This window comes from Silurus aristotelis, assembly GCF_946808225.1.
Source record: "Silurus aristotelis genome assembly, chromosome: 26".
NCBI lineage: Eukaryota > Metazoa > Chordata > Actinopteri > Siluriformes > Siluridae > Silurus > Silurus aristotelis.
Window position 1 is genome coordinate 455,197 of NC_139599.1, and position 8,321 is coordinate 463,517.

Consider the following 8,321-nt stretch of genomic DNA (forward strand, 5'->3'; position numbering starts at 1 on the left):
TTACTACAAGTCCCATATTACTGCTGAAACATTGTGTGTTTCTCACCAGTAGATGGTGCTGTAGTGCCGATTATCAAGCTTCTTATACCGAGTACGCAGCAAAAAAACCCCACAAAGTCGTGAAAAACAGACGCGTGTGCACGCGCTGCTGTTCTATAAAAACAGCTAAAACAGAAGAATTATTACACATATTATCTCTTAAGTGTGTGTTATACATTTAAGTGTGAAGCTTTTGGCAGGATCCATCAACCAGACAGAGACACTTCCACTTATCTCCTTCATACAGCTCAACATGTTCGGGTGATGGGCCTTGTGCAGTGGGATTTGAACTAATGACCTTTTTTAGTAATTCATCTGTGTACATCATTAAAGCAGTGAATTGAGAATAAAACAACATTGCTGGATACAGTCATCAACACCATAATCAAGTATAATAATAAGAAAAAACATTGCTGAATAAGTCTGATATTTAAATTTAAAGAAAAATCTTACAATCCGTTTATCAAGAACTGAGCAAATGTGTGTTTATTGTATGTATTTATGACAAAGAGTGAAGTTTATAAACATGCAAAACAGAAATATTAACATAAGTGCACACTGTTAGAGTATATATATAAACATACATACTTACATACACCCCCACTGTGTGTGTGTGTGTGTGTGTGTGTGTGTATATATTAGATATACTGTATATACACCATGTACACACACACACACACACACACACATATATCAGTGATACAGTGTAGATTCATTACAGTCACAGATGAAACCTAACATGGTATGAATTGAATGTTGAATAAATATACAACGCGTTCTTTTTCTCTTTTTTTACTCCTCAGACATCATTTTGATCAGGTTCTCCTTGTCGATCTTGAAAAGCCTCCAACCCTCCTCCAGTGAGAGATCGTTCGCGCCGCGACGTTTATAAAACTCGATGGATGGTTTAATCCACTCGGCCACGATGAAGTGCAGACTGCTGCAGCGAGACTTCACGGCCGTCTGGGAGAGAAACACAAACCCCACAGAAACATGTTACAGGGGTGAAGGAGACGAGGAACCCGACATCCTCACTGCAGGTCAGAGCTTCAGAACACTTCATCACTGTGAACCTGCTGTTACTATAGCAACCAATAAACACTACATTAAGACCAGCTTAACAAGTGTGTGTAGGGGCAGGTTTAGTGTGTGTGTGTGTGTGTGTGTGTGTGTGTGTACAATAATCTTAATAGAGATAATATATACAAAGTAATACAAAGATCTTAATAGAGGAGATCTCATGATGCTGCTGGCTGCAAAATTTAACATTTTTACATTTTACACTCAAACTAAACCCTGAGTTAAATCAACACACACACACTCAGGCCCAAGCAAAACATCAGTGTTACACAACAGGAAGTTACAGGACACACAGAGGAGCTGAGTCGTGACTCTGCAGATGTGTATGAGATTTTCTGGAATTAAAGATTAACTCCATCAATAACCATCTTGGTGCAGGAGCACACACCTTTATCTTATCACTTCACCTTTACACAGGTGTGTGTGTGTGTGTGTGGACAGATTTTGTGCCATAATCCAGTACAATATTAAGGCAAAACTGTACTGAGGTTCAGACACTCACATGACTCAGGAACCTCAAGATTTCTGACCCGATTCCAAAACCTGTAGAGAAAAAAAATTAGTATCAGTGCACATACAGACAAATCCCTCACACACACTTCCTGTGTTATATCAGACAGCCATGTAGTGAGAACGATGTGATATAATGATCCAGTGGAAGGTGTGAGGTGTTACAGGATGTTGGTGTAGATGTGGAGGTGAAGAATGACCAGAGGTGAAATGGAGAAAATGGTGAAAGGCCTCACACATAGCCGTGTTTTATCACCGTATACCATGATCACTTCCCAACATTGCGTTCATAACACTTCAATTTCATTACGCTGTTTATATCCGTCTCATTACATCTACAGTTCTGCTGCTCTGAATCGCACACACAGATAAAGAAGTGCCAGATGATTCCATTCATTTACATGAGAGACAGAAAGTAGGTGTGCGTCTGTGTCCTGTCTTTTACTAATATTGAAGCTGTCTGCGTTATTCCTGGTGCTGTTTTTCATTTGAACATTTTCTTAAATTTCTTAAATTCATTTTGTGCCTCGAGCAGTTTATCAAAATCCCATTATTCACAAAAGAAGTTCCACAACAAACAAAACTCCTCCATGGAGATTAGTGAGGTCATTAGGAAATGTGTACAATCGCTGTCTCACTCTGGATGGAACTGGATGTTACTATGGTTACTGGTGTTTATAAGCAGTGCATTGAAACTGAACTTCCAGCCAATCACAATCCACTATTCACACCTGAACCTCCAGCCAATCACAATCCACTATTCACACCTGAACCTCCAGCCAATCACAATCCACTATTCACACCTGAACTTCCAGCCAATCACAATCCACTATTCACACCTGAACTTCCAGCCAATCACAATCCACTATTCACGCTGACCAGGCTATAATTGGACATGATTTCTAGACTAAACTCCCTCCTACAGGTAAAAGCTACAACAGGTGTACAGTTCATAACAACCACTAGGGCAGTTGAAGTGTAATTTCTCTGAGAGTGTGCGCTGGGTCTCTAGATCCGAAACACTTAACCTCAAGACATGTTATTCTTTTATGAAGATGTAGCACTATCGCTCTAAACCTCATACCTCGGAACTCCTTCATGACATAAAAGTCCTCCAGGTAGAGCAGCTTCCCGATCCAGGGGTCGTAGGTGAAGTAGTACATGGCGAAACCGACCACTGTGTGACCTGATGGGAGAGGAAATGCTACACTCAGGACGTCAAATGTACCACCAAGATTTTTCTCAGAATTCCACATGGTGTTAAGGTGTGTTGATGTGTGTGCATTTGTGATTTGAAGGTTTGGGAATCAGGGTTCTGTGCAGCACCACCAGTTTATCATTGAGATCAGTGATGTGGAGTGAGGATGTAAAAGGGTTTCATTCTGGGGGCAGATGTTGGTGTTATGTGAAGGTTGGTGAAGTCTCATGTGTTCTTTAATTCTTACCTGTGTGTTAATGTGTAAGTTACACTACTGTAACCATCATTCAGTTACCTCCCCGCCCACGCATGTACACCAAACACAGGGTGTACACCGCAAAGCAAGAGACTGTAGCCTGAAGACATAAATTACAGGGTGGAGGTTTTATATTCTTTTTCTTTTTTTTTTTTTTTTTTAAACATGAAGTTAAAAACAATGGACATGTTTACTGAGGGTTAAAGAGCTGTGAGACTTTATTTCTGCTTTCTGTGGAAAAAAACAACATGGCATGCTGAGAACTTGAAGACCAAAAAAAAAAAAAAAGGAATTACAATTAAACAAAGAAGAAATGGAAAATAAATATATGGCAAATGAGTTAGTGGTTCATGTTTCAGTTTCATGCAGAAGAAAAGAAATCATGTAAAGTTTATTAAACTATATTATGTATTTTAAAATGTGTCTTTAAAGAGAAGCATCATTTCACCGAGCAGGATGGTGTGGGGGTGTGGGGTTCGGGAGGGGGGGCAGTGAGTCCCCAGTCTGAAAGGAAGATCTATTTTATGTGAGTTTGAGAACCTAGCTGTGATAACTGGAGGTCACATGACCTACCGCTGGTGCTCTGCTGCTCTCTCTGCACTTCAGCCACGACGCACTGATAGAAAGGATGATCCCCGAAACCATCCTCCAAAAGATCTACACATAAATCACATTCACATCAGGGGTTACAAGCTCAACCCTCACTCTCCTCCAATGTGTTATTTATTTACTGTAGAAATGTGGGAATTTATTGCTCATATTTTGTTGACTATTTCGGAGAGCAGCATGTAGTCAGAACCCACACACTATTAGTGTTAGTCTGATTTCTGTCCTGTTAAGGAGGAAGTTCAAGTTTTAATGTTTCCCCTGAACTGTGAATCAGTGAGAGGAACATAAACCCAAGCACATGACAAGATGTTCAAATGTTATAGTTTTAAATACAAAAATACACACTAAAGGAGAACACACACCCCAACACTACACACCCACTAACCCTACACCCCCCAACACTACACACCTCAACACATTAACACACCAACTAACACTACACCCCCCAACACTACACCCCTCAACACATCAACACACCCACTAACACTACACCCCCCAACACTACACACCTCAACACACTCACTAACACTACACCCCCCAACACTACACACATCAACACACTCACTAACACTACACCCCCAACACTACACATCCAACACACCCACTAACACTACACCCCCCCCAACACTACACACCTCAACACATTCAACACACCCACTAATACCACACCCCTCAACACTAGACACCTCAACACAATATGTAGAGTTTGGTGTATTTCTTTCGGACAGTTGGCTTGTGTTCCTTCACCTACCTTTTTCAGTCAAAATGACCTGTTCCTCCATCTCCTCATACTTGGCGAGTTCCTGAAAGAGAAACAACAGGAGAACATTTTTTATTGGCCGATTAAATGAAGTGCAGTAGCGCTGAGGTGATCAGATCTTTCACCTGGAAAAATAATTACAGTCTGCAGTTAATTACCGGATATTATTATTAACCGTTAAAGCTTTATTCTGAAAAGCTGAAAGTGCACATTTCCCTAACACACACACACACACACACACACACACACACACACACACACAGAGACACGCACACACACAGACACACAGAGACGCACACACACACACACAGAGACACGCACACACACAGACACACAGAGACGCGCACACACACAGACACACACACACACACACACACACAGACACGCACACACACACACACACACACACACACACACACACACACACACACACACACATATGAGCGCACATATGGATAATAATGAGTGGTTAGTAATTAAAGTTAAATATCTTGCCCCGGTGTGGTTCCTGGTTGGGTTCCGGTACCTTTATGAGTCGCAGTATATCCGCCACGTCCTCGCGCTCCGCTTTGCGTAACACGAAATTGGCCATTTTCTCTTTTTATTTTTCTTTCCTTTTCTGAGGAGTCCTCGGTATGTGAAGATGAGCAAAATGTGTTTCTTCATCCGCTCCCCCAGGGGGCCGATTAACCCTCACCGCTGAGACCGAACCGGTTCGGTTCCACCGGTACTGCTGGAGATTCAAACACCACGTTAATGCGCGCAGAGCTACATGGGGCGGAGAGCGGTGGAGCGCGCGATCTATTTATCCTCTAAACAAAAAGGGTGGGTGTGTGTGTGTGTGTGTGTGTGTGTGTTTGTGTGTGTGTTTGTGTGTTTGTTCTAAATATTGCATAATCTATTAATGTGTAAAGGATTTTATTATCTAATCAAAGTTCAAGACACACTGATATAATACATAACCCGAGATCTTTCTCTCCGAGGTGGCATGAGACCAACTTTTACTTCCCTGATATTAATACACATCAGATGTCGTTATCTTAAACAAACAAAACCAAAAAAACATGAGCTTTAAATGTCATTGTTTAAAAAGGAAAAGGCTTTTAGCTAAATACAGGAGTAAAAAATTATATTTTAGTAAAATAAATGCAATAAACATGTTCTGTTCCAAAGAAAATGAACTTTAGGGCCAAATTCATTGTTCTCTAATCAGGAGTTTTTATCTGGTACTGACCCGGTCCCGGTCCTGGTTCCATCTACTAGATCAACTCTATATTTACTATTTACATCATTTTCTGTTTTTTTAATTCTTCATATTTTAAGGACATTTAGAGAAGTTTAAAGTGGACTAAAGCTGCTGGACACTGAGTTAAAGCACTAATATTGATATTTGCTCTAAACAGCAGCACAGCGTGTCTTTAATTTGTGTGTAAATTATATACAAACTGCACCCTTAAGTGTACATTCAACTTATTTCCAACAATAATGTAGTGTATTTGAGTCAAGAGTATTGTAGGTTGTACTGAGTGTGTGTGTTGTGCAGAGTGTGTATTGTGTAGTGCATGTGTATGTTCTACTGTGTGTGTTTGTGTCTGCATGTTGTGCAGTGTGTGTATGGTTTACTCCAGTCCATGTAAAGCAGATCTTTATTGAGCTGTATGTACAGGGACGTCGTCATGCTGGAACAGGTTCTGCTCTCAGAGTTCGAGTGAAGGGAAAATTTCATGCCCCTGCATCCAAAGGTACAATTGTGTATCTTCATCTTTGCTAACAGTTTGGGGAAGAAGCACATATGGATGGGACTTCTGGCCACACACTGTATATACTGTTCTAAATATCAAAATATTACATTGTTTGGATCATTGTACAGTTTGAAGAGCAGTAATCACATCCCCCCTGTATAGCTGTAGCTGCAGGTTAATACAGTGTAATGAAGTGTATTAGAAACTCACCTGTCAGTATTCTGTATGTTTATGCTCAAAAACTTACAATCTATAGATCATATTAAATGTATTCTTGTAGCTCACATGTTTTAGTGAAGTTGGATTAGAGCTTAGTTATTCTTTTTCCATATTTTCTAGAATGTTCTGTTTTTTTTTCCACCCATGTCCTGTTTCAAAAATATACAGGTCTCCCAGAGCTCGCCCTGTTTCCACAGCTTGGAATAGAGTCACATGACCAGCGACCTTTAGCACCAGCACAAACACGGTGTTAAACACACTGCAACATGATCATGTCTGTTTACACTTTTTTAGGGAAAAACAGACGATCATCATAAACCTCCCACTGTTAGGTTCTCTGTGCAAGGGAAAATATGTGAGATGGTGAAGGACACATTCTGACTGTAATGTTCCCATGTCCACTTCTGCTGAAGCTCCATCCTAAAGTAGTTTATTTATCAGGTTTTTTAGCAGATAAGTGAACATTATTGTATACAAGGGACTATTCACATTGAAGTTCATCAACTTGTTCCTTTAGTGTCCCAGAGCTTAGAAGACAAACTTCACTGCTTCAGGATGAGTTTAATATATAACCTATACTTATATATATATTTATATTTATAATCTATACTTGTATATAAAACCTATACTGTGTGTACACTGTACTGTATATACTATTCAGAACGCTCTCTACTTTGAAATGTCTCTCTGAACTCTCGCTATAAATAACAAAAAAACTCTTGCTACGTAACCTTTGGACACACAAAAAAGTGCTGATGTAGCTGAAATCTTAATTTCTTAATTTTCTGAACTTATACAGAAGTGAAATTTTTTTAGGGTTTCTGTTCATGAAAACAAAGCAGTTCCTGCTTAGTGGTGGTTTATTATGCTCCCAGAAACATTCTGGATCTATAAATAACAAGTGGATCACTCCCTTGTTTGCTAGAGAAGGTGACCGGGTGAACGAGCAGATGGTTTGTGTCAGTTTCACAATATAACAAGTCAAGTTTCTTTCGATTGCATTTTTCACCACACAAATTGTCTCAAAGCAGCTTTACAATAATCAACCGTGAAGGTGAATGGTGTGTGTTTATCCCTGATGGAGACGGTGGTGAAGGAAAAACTCCCTTAGATGTTCTGAGGAAGAAACCTTGAGAGGAACCAGACTCAAAAGCAGAACCTCATCCTCATTTGGGTGACATCAAGTGTGTGATTATAGTCTTTAAACACTACAGAACACTGGAGAGTGAGAACTAACATGAGCACTGGAGTGTGTGATTATGAATGATGATCTTTCTACAGTCTTTTACAGTCAGATGAGATTATGGAACCAGGAGCTACTGAGCAACTCATAAAATAGCTCAACATCTGAGATCATCACAGATCCAACACCAGCTTCTCCATGCCAGAGCCTTTAAACACTCCAGGAGGTCCAGTGTCCAAACTCCACATGAAGTGGGATCCGATTGGCACTGGTACGTCTCTAGATGGTTCAGGGTGTTTGTGAGCATCTACTTCTTTAAAGGTCCACAATCTTCATGAGGTGGGACGTGACTGGAGCTGGAGCAACCTCAGGAAGCCTCGGGATGGGGAGAGAAGGAGAAGCAGTGGAGAGGAATTAGCGTAGCTGCTGTTTATGATATTAACAGCACAAGTTGATAATGTGATGTGATCAGATGTTCTGGAGCACAAGGTTATGATGTGATGTGTGTTATGTGTAGAACTCGCTAAAAACAGACGTCTTTAATCTACACTTAAACTGGGAGAGTGTGTCTGAACCCCGAACACTGTCAGGAAGACTATTCCAGAGTTTAGGAGCTAAATGTGAAAATGTTCTACCACCTTTAGTGGACTTTGCTATTCTAGGAACTACTAGAAGCCCAGAGTTTTGAGATCTCAGGGAGCGTGACGGATTGTAGCGTGTTAAAA

General features: G+C 40.4%; 2 protein-coding genes and 1 long non-coding RNA gene across 8 annotated transcripts in view; 1 reads left to right on the top strand and 2 right to left on the bottom strand.

Annotated features, from left to right (window-relative positions):
* apooa (apolipoprotein O, a) overlaps positions 1-1,547 on the top strand; it is a 46,360-nt gene extending 44,813 nt beyond the window's left edge. Inside the window, exon 9 of one of the 2 annotated variants that reach the window (XM_083531383.1) lies at positions 1,406-1,547. In XM_083531383.1, the coding sequence (XP_083387509.1) occupies positions 1,406-1,464 (59 nt within the window). In that variant the 3' untranslated portion in view covers positions 1,465-1,547. The remainder of the gene's footprint in view (positions 1-1,405) is intronic. The other variant, XM_083531386.1, reaches the window with a different exon arrangement.
* Positions 511-5,271, bottom strand: LOC310720624 (diamine acetyltransferase 1-like). Of its 5 annotated transcripts, none has more exons than XM_083531409.1 (6): positions 4,948-5,249; positions 4,444-4,495; positions 3,657-3,740; positions 2,714-2,815; positions 1,622-1,662; positions 511-1,002 (listed from the first exon to the last, which is right to left on the bottom strand). In XM_083531409.1, the coding sequence occupies exons 2-6, from the start codon at positions 4,472-4,474 to the stop codon at positions 832-834; spliced, it is 429 nt and encodes a 142-aa protein (XP_083387535.1). In that variant the 5' UTR covers positions 4,475-4,495; positions 4,948-5,249; the 3' UTR covers positions 511-831. The 5 variants fall into 5 exon arrangements, with proteins under 5 accessions (XP_083387535.1, XP_083387533.1, XP_083387534.1 ...); XM_083531407.1 differs by having other exon boundaries at positions 4,979-5,248; XM_083531411.1 differs by lacking the exons at positions 511-1,002; positions 1,622-1,662 and adding exons at positions 1,760-2,437; positions 2,509-2,561 and having other exon boundaries at positions 2,666-2,815; positions 4,979-5,251.
* LOC310720633 lies at positions 3,747-4,433 on the bottom strand. Its single transcript, XR_014531782.1, has 3 exons — positions 4,269-4,433; positions 4,185-4,210; positions 3,747-4,101 (listed from the first exon to the last, which is right to left on the bottom strand). It is a non-coding gene; the product is annotated as an uncharacterized lncRNA (long non-coding RNA).
* Positions 5,272-8,321: the final 3,050 nt, after the last annotated feature.

Bases quoted from the DNA above. Each gene is read 5' to 3' on its own strand.
- LOC310720624 (XM_083531407.1), bottom strand. From the start codon at position 5,044: ATGGCCAATTTCGTGTTACGCAAAGCGGAGCGCGAGGACGTGGCGGAT. The intron at 4,496-4,978 runs GTACCGGAACCC...TTTCTCTTTCAG, and splicing joins ATATACTGCGACTCATAAAG to GAACTCGCCAAGTATGAGGA. The intron at 3,741-4,443 runs GTAGGTGAAGGA...ATTTATGTGTAG, and splicing joins GGTCATTTTGACTGAAAAAG to ATCTTTTGGAGGATGGTTTC.